Source organism: Pelophylax lessonae (assembly GCF_965119305.1).
Source record: "Pelophylax lessonae genome assembly, chromosome: 2".
NCBI classification, from domain to species: domain Eukaryota; kingdom Metazoa; phylum Chordata; class Amphibia; order Anura; family Ranidae; genus Pelophylax; species Pelophylax lessonae.
The window spans coordinates 241,346,525-241,363,040 of record NC_138769.1 but is presented as its reverse complement, the minus strand read 5'-3'; the positions used below and the strand labels follow the sequence as shown (position 1 = coordinate 241,363,040).

At 39.9% G+C, this 16,516-nt stretch overlaps 1 protein-coding gene across 1 annotated transcript in view; it reads left to right on the top strand.

Moving 5' to 3' along the window:
* WNT2B (Wnt family member 2B) overlaps positions 1 to 15,954 on the top strand; it is a 174,872-nt gene extending 158,918 nt beyond the window's left edge. Inside the window, exons 4-5 of the mRNA XM_082248429.1 lie at positions 2,625 to 2,889; positions 14,512 to 15,954. Of these exons, the coding sequence (XP_082104555.1) occupies positions 2,625 to 2,889; positions 14,512 to 14,741 (495 nt within the window). The 3' untranslated portion in view covers positions 14,742 to 15,954. The remainder of the gene's footprint in view (positions 1 to 2,624; positions 2,890 to 14,511) is intronic.
* The last annotated feature ends 562 nt before the right edge of the window (positions 15,955 to 16,516 follow it).

Below are 16,516 nucleotides of genomic sequence, written 5' to 3'. Positions count from 1 at the left end.
CCAAAATATAGTGTCTAAGTACACAGCATTTAAGCAGTTGCACTAGGTTAAAGTTTGCCCAGGAGAAAAACTAGCCAGTTTTGAATCAAAAATCAACATTCGAGTGTAGTTATTTAGCTGTTAAAAAGACAGCAGAATTTTGTTGTGACTTCATGCACAGTATTTAGGAATTTTTACTGAACACCAAACCCCAACCTTTTTTTTTTAAACCTAACTGAAAAAACAAATATGAAATGAAAAAAAAAAAAAAATACAGCTCGCCATAAACTGTGTGAATTTAATCAGGAACCAGCTGAATTTCACTACATGTGTCACTCTGTTGGCCCCTTTCCCACCCAACATCCTTCGATTGACAAAATAGAGAAAACAGGATGAAAATTGGCAGCCCAAAAGCACATCCATCCAATCCCGTTGTTCGGTATGTCAGAATACAATATCTCACAGGGGGATTTATCCATCTAGGATATTATCGTGGACCGATCTGTTTTTGGTTTATCGAAAAAAATCGAACAGGGTATTATCCCCCCCCATCCCCGTCACAAACTATGTGAACCATCCCTATCTGCCCCAGAACAGTACAACAAATAGTTAGTGTCTGATTTAGTGTTAATATAGCAGTTTTCAGCAATCAGCAGGAAGAACTATCTCTCCCTGTACAGATTCTATGCTATATTCCTGTCTGATCTAGGACTGTCCAACGCAGTGCATCTGTAATAAATATAGCAGAATAAATATAGCAGCAGCAACTGATTTTCTCTATTTACTCCAGGACTTGTCAAAAAACAGTGAGTATGTCTGTGCCTCAATGTAAATATAGCCATTTTCACCAATCAGCAGCAGCAACTAGCTCTCCCTGATTTGTCCCTAACTACACCAAAGGCACAGTGACAAAAGACTGCTGTAAATCCTGACCTTTTTAAAAGGAGGGACTGGCAAAAAAGAATACCCCCATGAATGGCTCATCTAAGCCACCTGGATGCAGTTCAGGGGCTGGGATGGGCATTGTTAATTGCTTATTAAATATGTGGACGACAATTTGGGTGTTTGACCTGAACCCAAAGCTCATCCCTAATACATAGCATAGATCAGTGTTTCTCAACCTTATTTTCAGTCAAGGCACCCTTTAGAATCTGCACAATCTCAAGGCACCCAATTCTAAAATATAAAAAACGAAACTAATAGTTTTACGTAATGTAGCAGCATCCACACACGTAGGGAACCCAATGCTAGAGATGATTTATTCTTCCAAAGCAAACACACCTATGCACCTTGGTATTGACTAGTATTCCGATGTTTTTCTTCTCACTCAGTTTTTCTCCCTCACTTCGCTAATGTGACCCCAATGCTGATAGAGAGGTGAATAGGAGGGGCAAATAAGGATTCTGCGCAAACGTCCGACGTCTTATTTATCAACTGATGACATTATTGGTTGTTAGGATGTAGGTGGCTAGAAGGTTGTAATGATGCACAATAATAGCCTGTGGCTTTGGGTAACTATAAGTCGGCTTGATCCACCTGCTGCCTTGTACATAATTTATGGGCAATTATTAGACATTTTGCCAAGGCACCCTTGAAGAAAACCTGAAGGCCCCCTGGTTGAAAAGGCTGGCATAGATTTAGGAGACAGATGCTGGCAAACACATACAGTATACTTCAATCCAGTTAATTTGTAAATAGACTAGCTTTACCTTTACATCCAGATGTGTGGTTAATAATTCATACTCAAAATGGTATTTAGGGTTGCCCAAGGTTTCTTTTTGGGCTATTATTCTTTTAATGTTTAACTAAAATTGGGATTCAAAGTAAAAGTTTTGTTACAGCATATGATAAAGCTCAGTAGTAGAATATAGTCCTTGAATGTTGCAATCAATTCACAGACTCCCCTCAAAATAAGGTACAGTGTGGGCCAACGTTATGTGTTTGGGGGCTAAAAAAACAAGCATTTAACAAAGGGGAGATACCATTTAGAAAATAATGGTGGAGAAAGATCTGGTATCCTTGTAAATCATAGTCCTAATAAAAGCATTAAAACTTAATCTGCAGCTTCAAAAGCAAGCAGAAGTTTATGTAATACAAAAAAAAAGGAACAAAAAAAAAGAAAGGGTACAAAGAAGTGCAGCTATGGGAAATTATTAACATTAAGGTTACCCTGAAAAATACAAGGGCATTCTATGTACGTAATTAAAAGAAGACAGATTTAATCTCCATATATTGATAGGGTTTTTTACAATAGGAGTTATAAAAAAATTGAATATTTCACAGACTAACCCTCTCTAGGGTATCTACGTTTCTACAAGTGCAAAATAAAAATGATGACTTATATTTATAAGAAATGCTTAATAGAGCACTGATTTAGGATTATTATCGATTTTCTTTAAGACAATACTAAGGATTATTTTCTGCTAAGGGAAATTGGACCATGCTTTCTGAGTTTTTTTTCGACTACAAAGGTTTAAATCACAGATTAAGGTTTCAATGCCTTTGTTTTTGTACTTTAAAGATCACACTCAATGGTCTTTTCTGATGACATTATGAACGACATAGTACTGTATAGGTAATGAGTGCTCCGAAAGCTGTATTTCTATGTAAAAGTTACGCAGTAATCCCTATCTTCTTTCCTGCAGGCAGTAAAACGTTTTATGAAGCTTGAATGTAAGTGCCATGGGGTCAGTGGGTCATGCACATTAAGGACTTGTTGGCAAGCTATGTCAGATTTTCGAAAAACAGGGGACTATCTCAGACGGAAATACAATGGGGCAATCCAGGTCACCATGAATCAAGATGGTACTAGCTTCACAGTAGCCAATCAAGATTTCAGAAAACCCACAAAAAAGGACCTTGTCTACTTTGAGAATTCTCCTGATTACTGCTTGATGGACAAGTCTGCAGGTAAAGATCATTTGTCTTGCTTGGGTAAAGAAACAGTTTCATGAAGAGCTGTATATGCCCTCCAGCTAAACGCTACTGCAGTAACATGCAAAACATAGCAGTCTTGTTTGATCTTTTAGCAGCCAAAACATTAAGTTGTCTGAAGTTTCCTCTGTTGAAAGTAATCAGTTAAAACCTGCTTTGGTACATGAGGCATGAGATATATATCACTTTTATGTGTGTTTTATCACTTTTATGTGCTTTTGTTTACTGTTTCAACAATATCTCAAACGAGTCTTCTTTTTTCCCCAAAACAAATTAAAGCCCTTGGTTGCTAAAATGGAAAAAGTGATTTTAAAGAGGTTTTATATTGTATTTATAATAAAATGACAAGTTTAATGCGCTATAAACATTGGCAAAAATATGAATGCTCAGGAGGATGTTTTCAATTCAAAGGATAAATGCAATTTTAGTGCACTTTTTTATATATTGTCATCTCTTCTTGTTAAGCTGTGGTCAGGCAGAGATGTGGTTATCACTGTTCAGAATTCAGAAGATTTCAGGGCACATGATGTGTGGTGCTATGTTCCTTGGAGGAGTGAAACTGTATGAAAGTGTGACCTATTATGAAAGCTTGGGGGTTAGGGAGGAAGTGAAAAATAGGATAAATGTACTATAAGTATGCATAAGCAAAAGAAGACTGCTTCTTAACCTGGAAGCACTCATTATCATACCTTACCAAACTTTATTGTTTAAAGTGGATTTTTTGTTTTTTTGCATCATGTTTACTGATCCATATACTGTACAGCCATCCATATTGTAAGGGAATTTGGGGTTCAGTCATCCCAAACTGACTTCTAACCAGAGTCTATCCAATTTCCTTGGCAGTAAATTAGGAGAAAGAGCTAATTTTAAAGTTTGCCACGCTCTATACATTAGGAACCTGTCTAGTGAATTCAATTTTTTAATTGCCTAAAGCTATTTCTCACTATGTATACATCTTTACATTAGCAAATACATATTACATATGTCAGGGAGTGAGGAGGACTGAGGAGGAGATTGGACACTGGCAAAAATAAAGCTGCATTGACATCCTTTATATAACCCCTGTCCCTCACTCCCAGCAATCTACATTTTTTTGCCAGTGACCTTAGGTGAGAGAAGCTTAAAAAGAAGCGCATCCCTTTTATGTGAAAGGTTATTTCCTCAAGATTCTTATCAAGCTTCCTAGCTGTGAGGTAGTTAGTGCAGCTTCTATATGCAGCTTTCTAGATTAGCCGACTCATTGGCTAAGCCTTGAGAAACCATACCTGAATCCCACCTGGAAAAGATGCAGGGTCAGCCTTTAATGCTGTTTCTGGCACTATATCCACCTTGGCACATGGTGCATTGTGTTCTTTTAGCTGCGGGGTCCTATATACACCACAGTCCAGGGCAGTGGTCTGCCAAGATGGGGCTGGTTGTTTTGTATTCTGCCCAGAGTAGGAAGACCTCTGTCACAGTAAATGACATAGCTCAAGCCTTTTTCTGACCCAGGGTGCTGGTGCTGCAAGGCAATTTAGCTGTAGTAGAGCCCAGGCTGGAACATTTTAAACATTGAGACTCAGCAATGAAGCGGGAGCGCCAACTTTTAAGATTAATGCCAAGCCTGTCACAAGTATGTTGTGCTGCTGCTACTGTGCCTGTACTGCTTCAATTTGGTGTGAAGCAATTTTTCTTTCTCTGACATGCTTTCTCAGTCAGCACCTGGTCTCTTGCAAAGCACGGCATCCTGTGAACACTGCCTGGGTTCACAGCCTACAGTGCTTGGCACAGAACACTTCACACTTCCCACACAGCAGCAGTGAAGATGGTGAACAGGAGGGTCATACAAGAGGTAAGATGGCCTTGCTAGCACAGGCTCAGCTTAAAGCTTCTTTCTCAAGGGGTCATTTCCCCCAATCTCAAAGGAAGAATACATACAGAGCTTCTACATGGACCTGCTTACAGTTTTAAATTGAGACATTCAGGCCAATTCAGGGTCTGAAAACTCTCAACATTTTTTTTGTGGGTTTGAAAGATTTTTATGGAATCAGTGAGGTCAGTCATTGCCCCCCTCCTTCCTGGAGACCTTCTGGCCTCTATGGACATCAAGGATGCATACATACATATGCCCCATTTTCCTCCAAACCACTACTACCTGCTTTTTGCTGTGTGCTCTCAGCACTATCAGTTTGTTGTCCTTCCATCCACTGGTCTGCTACCAGGGAATTTATGTTGTGGGATACCTTGATGATCTTCTGTTAATGGACCAGTCCTCCCTAAGCCTGTCAGAAAATTTTTGGACAGTACGGAGATTCAGTTGGATTCTCAAACATTGGAAGTTGTTACTGGAACAGACTCACTGATTATTCTACCTAAACCTGACGTTGGACATGGCCGTGTCCAGGATCTTCCTATTTTAGGACAAACTTCTGTCCCTTGGCTCATGGGCCCTGAGTCATATATGTCACCAGATCAAGGACTCTTGTGTCTTTGTAGTGGATGGTCTGTTGACTACATGGGATCAGTTTAATCTGATTTATGCATGTTATCCTCTACAGTTTTTTCCTTGTCTGCTCTGCAAGATCAAGTTGGAGGATGTTCCAATGATTATTATTGCACTGAATGGGCCCAGAAAGACATGAAAACGGATATTGTCTGACTTCTGGTGGAGTCTCCATCGGTCAAATCATCTAGACCAGTGGTCCTCAACTCCAGTCCTCGGGGCCAGATTTTAAGTATTACCTTGGGGAGATGCAGACAAGAATACTGCAATCACTGAGCAGCAAATTAGATCACCTGTGATGTAATTTAGTTATCTTGCAAACCTGGCCTTTTAGTGGGCCCGAGGACCGGAGTTGAGGACCACTGATCTAGACCATTTGTCCCAAGGTCTGGTCCACCATCCTGCTTTTCAGTCACTGATTTTTACATCATAACTGCTGAAGCCCATGTCCTGAGGGACAGGGACCTATTATTTTCTGTCATCCCTACCCTGCTGAAGTTTACCACCAAACCTGGAGGGCATTCTTTGCATGGTGCAAGTCTAGGAGATTCCATCCTACGAAGTACTCAATGGTACACATCCTGTGCTTTCTCCAATCTGGTCTGGACCAGAATCTTTTTTTTAGTATCATCAGGAGTTAAATCTTGGACCCATGTCATTCTGTTTTAGAAACCATTGACCTCTCATTTATTAGTTAAGGCATATGTGCAGGGTGCAGCACACATTCCGTAACTAAAATGAAGGAGCCAATAAAAGATGTCCCAGCTGGGAAAATAGTAAATACTTATTTCTGCTACTGCCTGCACCACTGAACATGTATCTTATGAAGGTAAACCACCAATTGAAATCTCTTCAGTAACTGACACTTCAAGGAGTGTTGGATACCTGGTTTCTCACTGCGCTTAGTGGTTTTTTCAACCAACCCCCAAGTCACTACTGTGTCCTGTAGCGAAGTAGGGGTTTGCGAGATGAAACACTGAACTTAAGGGTGAAGGAGACGGGAAGATGATCACTCCAGAAGTGTTGGTTTCTGAAGACATGTCAGACCCAATTAGAGTGGCATCCGCAGGTGGAAGCAGTGGTAGAGGTAAACATTTTCTATCATCTTTGTAGGGACATTTTTTATTGACATTTTAATTTCAATGACAGAGTTGCTTTTTGCAACAGGAGGGTGTAGATTTATTTGTCAATTAAGTTAAAGATGTTTCAACCCCCAGTCATCAGTGTATGTGCAAATAACAGTAGCAGCCATGAACCTGACTTGGGCTAACTGATTTACCCAGTGATTAAGTGGCTATAGATTATTTTTATAGTCATACAGTTGTATCAGTTTGTATACCTAATTATAAAAATAACACCTGTACAGAGGCTTCCAAACAATCTAAAAATGTAATAAAAAGTAGGTTGTTTTACCACATTTGCTAGAAAATTAAAAAACATTAAATCCTTTATCAGCTGGGAGGACCTTTAAATAATTTTGTAAATGCCCAGAGTTAGGCTCCTATCACACTATAAATCCTGTAGTTTGCAATACCTTTTCAGCATCAGGATCATTTTGCATGACACAGTAGGGCAGTGAAACACCTACCTGTATGTATTGTTTCCTCTTCAGATGCATGAGCAAGGTGTTGCTCTCTTGCTGATGACTTAGCATTTTCATCAGTGATGGAGTGACACCTTACTCATCTAGCTGGCAAGGGAGGGACACATACAAGCAGGGGAGCTTTTATTATTATTATTATTATTATTATTATTATAATACAGGATTTATATAGCGCCAAAAGTTTGCGCAGCGCTTTACAATGTGAGGGAAGACAATACAGTTACAATACAATTCAAAACAGGAGGAACTAGAGGGCTTTTAACTGCACATCTTAGCTCCCTTGTTGCTTATAAGTTCTGATCTGCAACATGAGCACTTGTATGACTTAGACATTAAAGTGTCACTAAAGCCATCTACACCCCAATAGCCATATAGGTTGGATAGACTAACAAAAAGCATTTAATCCACAAATCACACTTTTCCTTATAGGAAATATACCTTTTTTTTAGCTTTTACATTTAGGTTATATAATTCTTCTCCGCTCTGCGTGTCTGTGTGGGCAGGGGTACACTGCAACACATCAGATGATCTGTTATGTTCGGATGTCCCTGCAGTCTCCTGTCCTCCAGCTATTGCACTTCTGGTCCCCCAAGTGAGTGGCTGCTTTGGAAAAAATGTTCTGCCACCCACGCTTTGGCCGCTGTTAGGCGAGGTGTTAAAATGCACAATGTGCTGGGAACTGGAGTTCAACCCTGCCTACTAGCATTGCTCCCTGTATTTCCATAGACCCAATAGCATACTACATTTTCAATGAGTGTGCTCTCAAGTAGAGAGTAATTGGCTTAGGTTGTCAACTGTAAGTGGCCAGGAGACTGGTGACCCAGGATTGGCAGGACTGCTGTGAAGTTATGTCATGTGGGTATGTTGGATGGGAGGGAAAAAGGAAACTCTGTGCAGAAATAGGCTTTTTGAGACACAGCAATAGAGCATGTGTAGACATGTGGCAACACTGTAGATGGAAGATCAGTCTGCAGAACGTTACCACTGGGAATGAAGAAGGGCAAGCTACAGGCAGGATCACCAGGTATTTTATATTTACTGGTATGGCTTTACATCAAATTAAGATTACACAGAAACTGACAATTTTACTTAGGAGTTTCTAATGAAGAAATACTTTTTGGGTTTAATGACACTTTAGTCCTTTGCATCAGCAAATAGCTAGACAACTAGTATTTTCGAAAGATCAATTAGGCAATGGTAAGTTTCTTTGCAAGTACAAATGCATCAAAATCTTGATAATATTTAATTACAATTACATTCACACGCCATACTTAGCAGTAGAGGACATGTGCAGTGTTGTCCTTCTTTGGATGCCTAAAGATATGCAAGTTGTAAGTTAAACTATAAGACCAGTTGTTCTGAAATGGCAGGATCAAGTATAACGTTGGACAGCAAAATGTTGAAGACAACAGTAAAGATCAACAAAAGATCTTTTTTGCTAAGGAGAAGTTGATTTTTCAATCCTCCTGCTTGTAGCATGTAGCCCTCAGGAACAGTTTTAATGGCCATTTAATCCTTTCAATCTTCCAATTGCTGGAGGGAGATAAGGTGGACCACAGAGAAAGATGAAAAAGAGTTTTCTATGAAAAGAATGTGATGCCATTCAGACATGACATGCAGTTCAGGGGAAATAAGTCATGTGGGTATCAGATCTCAGCTGTGAGGCTATCTGACTAACTAAGCCACAATTCTGCTGATACAGGTGTTTTACTAGGAAGTGACAATCAACTTTTATTCTTTTTACGTTAACCAAATATATTTCAAAGACATTTTTGTCATCTAAAACAGAATGTGACACAAAAAGGGTATGTCACAGCAAGTGTACCTAGAGAAATGCAAAATGAGATGACAAAGGCTAGATATCATGAAATCAATTATCTTTCACAAGTAGAGATTTTCCAGTTGAAATAACGGCTAATATATAATGCATCAATCAGACAGTATTCATTCTGTTGAGTCAACTGTGTTCCAGCAGGGATTTCCCCTTTGCTTTATCAGGAAGCAGTGATGTCATACACTAAATTATGTGAAAGCATGCAGCCCAAGGTTTTAAAAAAGCCTCTCAGACACATAAATAACTCACTCTCTCTATTTGTACCCATTCGGCTCGTCTGTACTACCAGTATTTCCCCAATTCATTTATGTATGTGTTGCCAACTTAGGATAAGGCTGTGGGCCAATCTGTGCACCACTGTAAATGCTAAACCAGTTCAGGCTCAAGAGTGAAATAATTAATAGTCACACTAAGGTTGGATTAAGCATCTTTCTAAGTACAGCATACAGTGGTAGTTTCAGAGAAGCTTTGGAGCCTTATCTTTTTTAAATATTCTAGAAAGTTAATTATCAATATCACATTTAAAATTAGACTAGCCACCAATGAGACATGGCTTACATACTGTATATCTATGGTAGACCTGGAGCAAGTTATGCAGTTTTTCAGCATTTACCATGGCCTTGTGTATAATTTAGGAAATAGGAACTGGCTTGCGTGTTAATCATGGTACCAGATGTTACTCTGCATACTACACCTTTTCAAATTTTTCAAATTAAGATGTAATTACTTTCTGTTTTAGCCTTGATAGTATTATAGTCGATAATAGAAGTTTTCCTTGATAGCAAATGTGGGGTTGTATACTACTTTTTATATCACATATGATTTACCATATTTATCGGCATATACCATGCACCTTAATTTTATGAGGGAGGTTTCAGGAGAAAAACAACAATTTTAAATAAATAACTTTGAAGCAAAATAAGGGTCAGTGCCCATCAATGAAGCCTTATCAGTGCTCATCTGCAGCCTCACCAGTTTCCATCAATGCAGCCTCACCATTGCCCATCATTGCAGCCTGATCTTTACCCATATACAGTCTGATCTGTGCCAATATGCAGCCTCAACATTGTCCATCATTGCAGTCTGATCTGTGCCCATTTGCAGCCCCACCATTGCCAATCATTGTAGTCTGATCCATCCTCATATGCAGCCTCACCATTGCCCATCAATGCAGCTTGATATGTGTCCATATGCAGCCTCACTATTACCTATCATTGCACCCTGATCTGATCCCACATGCAGCGTCACCATTGCCCATCAATGCAGCTTGATATGTGTCCATATGCAGCCTCATTATTACCTATCATTGCAGCCTGATCTGTGCACACATGCAGCCTCACCATTGCCCATCAATGCAGCTTGATATGTGTCCATATGCAGCCTCACTATTACCTATATTTGCATCCTGATCTGTGCCCACATGCAGCCTATCCATTGCCCATCATTTCAGCCTGATCTGTGCCGTATTACATAGAGGCATGTCCTCTTTAATCGGCGCTCGCAGCCACACACAGTCCCGCCTCCTTGGCCGGCTCTTATAATAGTCAGAACACTGGTCCAATGCTGGGACATGTAACATTTATCCTAAGAGCCTGTCCAGGAGGCGGGACTGTGTGCGACTGTGAGTGCTGAGTGCACAGGAGCTTTGTGTAATGCGGCGGCCGTCTCCTCTGAGGCAGTCAGGTACAGTATCGGCGTATAAGATGCACACGCGATTTGCCCCTTATTTTCAGGGGGGAAAAGTGTGTGTTATACACCGATAAATATGGTAACTTTTTGCCAGTGCTAAATGTGAATAGTCTTTAGCTACCAAATACAGCTCCATGTTATTGATTTACCAAAAGTAATGTGTTCTAGCTTAGAAGCTGGGAAGCAGTCATCAGCATGCATATTATACCTATTACCCCAATTATGGCTGCATTTATAAAAAGTGTATCCAAACCCAAAATGTAATGGGTTAATTTACTAAAACTGGAGAGCGCAAAATCTGGTGCAGCGGTACATAGTAGCCAATCAGCTTCTAACTTCATTTTTTTCAATTAAGCTTTGACCAAAAAAAAAATGGAAGCAGTTTAATTTCTTTGCAGAGGTACACCCAATTTTGCACTTTCCTACTTTGGTAAATCAACCCCAATATGCTGCTGGGCTGCTTACCAATCCTTTCTCGTGGTGGCTGCAATAGTTTTTTTTTACTTTTTTCCTTTATTTTCTCCTGGTGATCCGATCAGTAATTTTGTTATTTTTCAGCTTCCTTTCAAGACCAAACTGTCCTGTAAAGGTCAGTTAGAGGGCTGAGACAAACCATTTAACTTTGACAGAGGTACTTACAATGGTCGGCTTTCATTTATTTATAAAAAAAAAAAGTTTTATCCAGAAAGGAAAAATAATGCTGTAATGGCTTCAAAAGTATTAAAGAGGAAGTAAACTCTTAACTTTTTTTTCCTTTTTTTTTTCCCCTGCAAAGTAAATGCATAATGTGCTACTATGCATCGCATAGTAGCACATTATGTGACACTTACCTGCAACGAAGCCCGCGTTGTCCCTGCTGCCGGCCGCATCCATGTTCACCCATCTTCCTTCCCGGCCTGCGGACTCCGACTGTATTACTGGCCAGAGCCGCGTGACGTCACTCCAGCGCATGTGCGCTGGAGCTGCCAGTCACGGCACAGGGCTCTGAAGAAACGGCAAAGGCGGCCGTTTCTTCAGAGCGCATGCGCCGATGATGTCATCAGCTGCATGCAATGTAAATATCTCCTAAATGGTGCAAGTTTAGGAGATATTTACAGCACCTATAGATAATCCTTAACCACTTGCCTACAGTGCACTTTCACCTCCTTCCTGCCCAGGCCAATTTTCAGCTTTCAGCGCTCTCTCACTTTGAATGGCAATTGCGCAGTCATGCTACACTGTACCCATATTACAATTTTATCATTTTTTTCACACAAATAGAGCTTTCTTTTGGTGGTATTTAATCACCTCTGGGTTTTTTATTTCTTACAAAGAAAAAGAAAAAAGACAGAAAATCACTGATGTGCACTGATGAGGCGGCACTGATGGGCACTGATAAGCTGCACTGATGGGCACTGATGAGGTGGCACTTATGGGTACTGATGAGGTGGCACTGATGAGGAGGTACTAATATGCCGCACTGATGAGCACTGATAGGTGGCACTGATGAACACTGATAGGCGGCACTGATGAGCACTGATAGGTGGCACTGATGGGCACTGAGAGGTGGCACTGACAGGCGGCACTGATGGACACCGACGGGTGGCACTGATGGACACTGACGGGTGGCACTGATGAGCGCCCATAGTGCTGCCAGTCAGTGCCCATCAGTGCCTAGATGAGCAGGCACTGATGGGCACTGACTGGCAGCACTATGGGCACTGATTGTGGGCACTGATGGCGGGCACTTTGGGCACTGATGGTGGGCAGTTATGGCACTTTATTTCACTCTTGTGTAATCAGGGCACTGGTGATCAGTGCCCTGATTACATTTCCCTGTGTCGCTGATCGACTCTCCTCACCTCACAACACTGACAGTGTGAGCCGAGGAGAGCCGAATAATGGCACTTCCTCATTTACATGGGACCAGCTGTGATTGGACACAGCCGATCACATGGGTAAAGAGTCATGTCATTGAGTCTTTACCGAGATCGAGATCGCGCCGTGTCCTAGCAACACAGCGCAGTCACGATCGCCGCTCCGCGCGCCCCCGGGGTGGGTAGTAAGTGGTTAAATTAGGCTTACCTATAGGTAAAAGTCATTAAAGTGGGTTTACAACCACTTTAGCTGGGTATGGCTTTAACTTGTTAGTCAAGTCCATCTAAATCTGCTAGCCCATCTAACACAATCAGGTTGACAGTGCTGTTGTCCAAAGGTGGCTCTGTTGCTCCTCCAGTGGAGTGGAGACACCCTAAGGGTCCTTTCACATGGGCGTTCCACCTGGCGGACTCCGCCAACTGAGAAGGCGGATGAAAGGTCAGTCTCAGCTCACTGTGCAGAGACGGACCTGTCTGAGCCCTGCTCTCCTCTATAGGGGGATCCGATTAAAACTGACCACCTGTCCATTTCTATCCAATCCCATCCGATCCCCCAGACGGATGGAAAATAGGGTTACCATCCATCTGGATTTCATGGACAAGATTGAATCGGATAGCAGCGGGTGTCTGCGGACATGTTACCGCTGACATCCGCTGCCCCATAGGGGTGAATGGAGCGTCCGATCAGGTCCGCCTTAAAACTGACATGCGGACCTGACTGGAAAGCCCGTGTGAAAGGGGCCTGAGAAATAAAGGGTGCTACTAGCTGGATCACAAGGCAAAAATAAAGGAAACAAGTCTAAAAAAAATGCAGCCACCACATTTAAAGATTAGATAGCTGCAGTATATTACATTACTTTCTATTATAAAATAAGTACTATTACATTACTTTTTGGCTTTTTATATAATTTAACCTTGAAAGTGAACTACATACTGTACATTTCATGAATTTTAGCAAATTTATTTTGCAGGTCAAATCTTATTCTGTATTTAAGACTTTAATGCAGGCCCTCTCACACCTTTTCTCGATTTGGCTTCTAAGTGGGAAGGTCTGCCTTAATTACAAACACTATAGGTTAAATTCACAAATGTAACACATCAGGATAAATCTCAATTTTTTTTTTTTTTTTTGAGGAAGCCCAATTGTGATTGGTTCCCTGTAGATAGTTGCTTGACCTCATTTGTGGTTGGCTTTCTTTGTGTGCTTTACATACTGTGAATATAAACTGTATGAATAGCCAAAATGTTTCCTTTTAGTTTTGGATGGAGTGAGGATTGAAACTCTGTAGAGTTTTCATTGTTGTCTGCGAGCCCGCTGTGGAGATTCACTTTCTGTATTTGCACTAGTGACCATTGTTATTTAGTGGAAACTGATGGGAAATTGAGAATGTTAGAGTTGTCACTAAAACAGGAGGTGAATGGAAATCTTCTAAAAACCTGTTTTGGTGAAAGCTACTTGAGGGGCGAACTCTACTCACTTTGTAGCGATTTTCTCTCACTTTCTGTTTCACCTCCAGGACAGGAAAAATATCCCCAATGGCACAAAGATAGCAACAAATAATTTTACAGGGATTTTTACCATTTCATATTGTATCCAAACTTAAAATCAAGAGACAATGAGAAGTATTTTATTCCATAGCCAAAAGGCCATTTGGTTTAGAAACCTATTCAAAGCGCTCTTGTGTAGTACTCCACAATACAACCAGAGGTTTTCTACTAGGAATAACTACAGACCTGGCAATATAAGACAATAAGAACACAAATCAAACCACTGTAGACATATACTTTCTTGGCCTTGCTCCAAACCAAAGTCAGCTGGAGAAGCATTTTGGTTTCCTACCGAAGACTAACAGCTAGTAGTTTGGAGCAGTGTTGGCAATAAGAAAGGTTAAGAAGACAAAGAAGAAAGGGTAGGCTAATAAATAAGTCCTTGATTATCACTATAGAGAAAAATAAAATAAAAAAACTGCAAGCCTGGAGATTGGAAACTTTTGAGTTTGTCCTTGTACCTTTCCAAAGAAAATTATTTTGGTTAGGGACTACTGTTCAATGTTTCAATCTTGCATATTTTTTTATTTCAAATGTTTAGGTTGTTGTAACTTTTTATAACACATTGCACGATGATATTTTTCAGGTTCATTGGGCACTGCAGGAAGAGTGTGTGACAAAATCTCCAGAGGGACAGACGGCTGTGAAGTTATGTGCTGTGGTAGAGGTTATGACACCACTCGTGTTAACCGGACCACGAAATGCGAGTGTAAATTCCACTGGTGTTGTGCAGTGCGCTGTAAGGAATGCGAAGAGACAGTTGATGTGCATACATGTAAGGCTCCAAAACGGGCAGAATGGCTGGATCAGACTTGAACCGAACAGACGTCTACACTTTGGACAAGGAGTCGCAGGCCCCGCAAGATTCTGGGTATAAGTGTAGTACAGTTGCATGGCTTCTTATTTAAGTAATTCTGCAAGGCACTAAAGACAAGACTACACTTCCCAGGATGCAATGCGGACCCTCTGACAAAGGCCAGCAAAGAACCAGCCCTTTCTGTAAGAGAAGTTTGCAATAAAATAAGTGGTTTTCTAACTGCAATCCCCAATCTAGTGGTATACAACAGACCACTGCTTGACAGCTTTTTTCTGCTGTGTGGCTTTATATCATTAACGGAGACTGATTCTTATATGCAAGTGCTTTTTGCCAATATGCAACAAATATGCGGAGGAAAAAAAAGGAGAATACCTTGATTGTCATCAGAAAATGTTTTCCTGTAGATGCTTTCAAACTGTTAATTATTAGTGAATCCCGTGCAATAAGAGCCTGTTTAATACTACAAATGCATGGGACATTTTCCACTTACAGAGACAAGAAAATGGTTCACTGGAAAGAATATAGCTGTGCACACCATAATTTCATGCCTAGATTTCTCATTTAGCAGACTATGTTTCAAAATATTTTAAGAATATTTTCATAGTATAAATTCAAGAGCCTTTATGAAGCTGCTCAAAAGGCCATGTGGATTTTTACAGAAACTAAATTAAATTGTATGAAATACTCCCATGCTGACTGCACAAATTTAAAAAGGAGACTTGCAAATGATCTTTTGGATTTTGGAGGACTCTGGATATGACTGTGACACCCATATCTTGTTAGACTTGCTTCTATGATGTGTATACTGCTTTAATATTTTTTTTAAAATTTAAACTTATATTGCAAACCCATTTTGTTGTGCTCCTTGCCCATCACTGAAAATGGGTAAATATTCTTTTATTTATTCATATACATTATAAAGAGGAAAATAATAAAGTATTAGAGATGCAGTTACTGTATATTGTATACCTTTTTTGTTTACCATAAACCATAAAAGATCTGTTCTGCATCAAAAAGTTTGGGCACAAATTTGAGAATTGGTACTGCGTACCCCCCAATTGTTTAAGAATTATAAGGGCAAAAATTTGAATTCTGAGGAAGGTTAGCAGGCTCCACTTAGCTGTCCAACACCTTCTAGCCCAGGCAAGCTTCTTCAAATCAGTCTCACCTCATACAGTATATAGTACATTTTGCAGATTGTTCATACCTGGACACCACTTTAACCTCCCTGGCGGTATGATTATGTCAGGAATTATGTACCAAAAGCGGTACAATTTTTTGCATGGAAATTTGGCGTTATGTATTATAGGCCTACAATTCTTAGTAATTACTGACTTAAACCTGACCAAAACAAGACTCTAGTAGACATCCCAGATGTGATAAACTTGAAACACAAACGCATGAATTATAATCTAATCAATAATATAATTTTATTATATAATATAATATATAATATATATATATTATAGAATAAAATTATATTATTGATTAGATTATAATTCATGCGTTATATATCATATATATATATATATATATATATATATGTGTGTGTTATATATATATATATATATATATATATATATATATATATATATATACATACATGTGTGTGTGTGTGTATATATATATATATATATATATATATATATATATACAGTGGGTACGGAAAGTATTCAGACCCCCTTAAATTTTTCACTCTTTGTTATATTGCAGCCATTTTCTAAAATCATTTAGGTTCATTCTTCTTCCTCATGAATGTACACATAGCACCCCA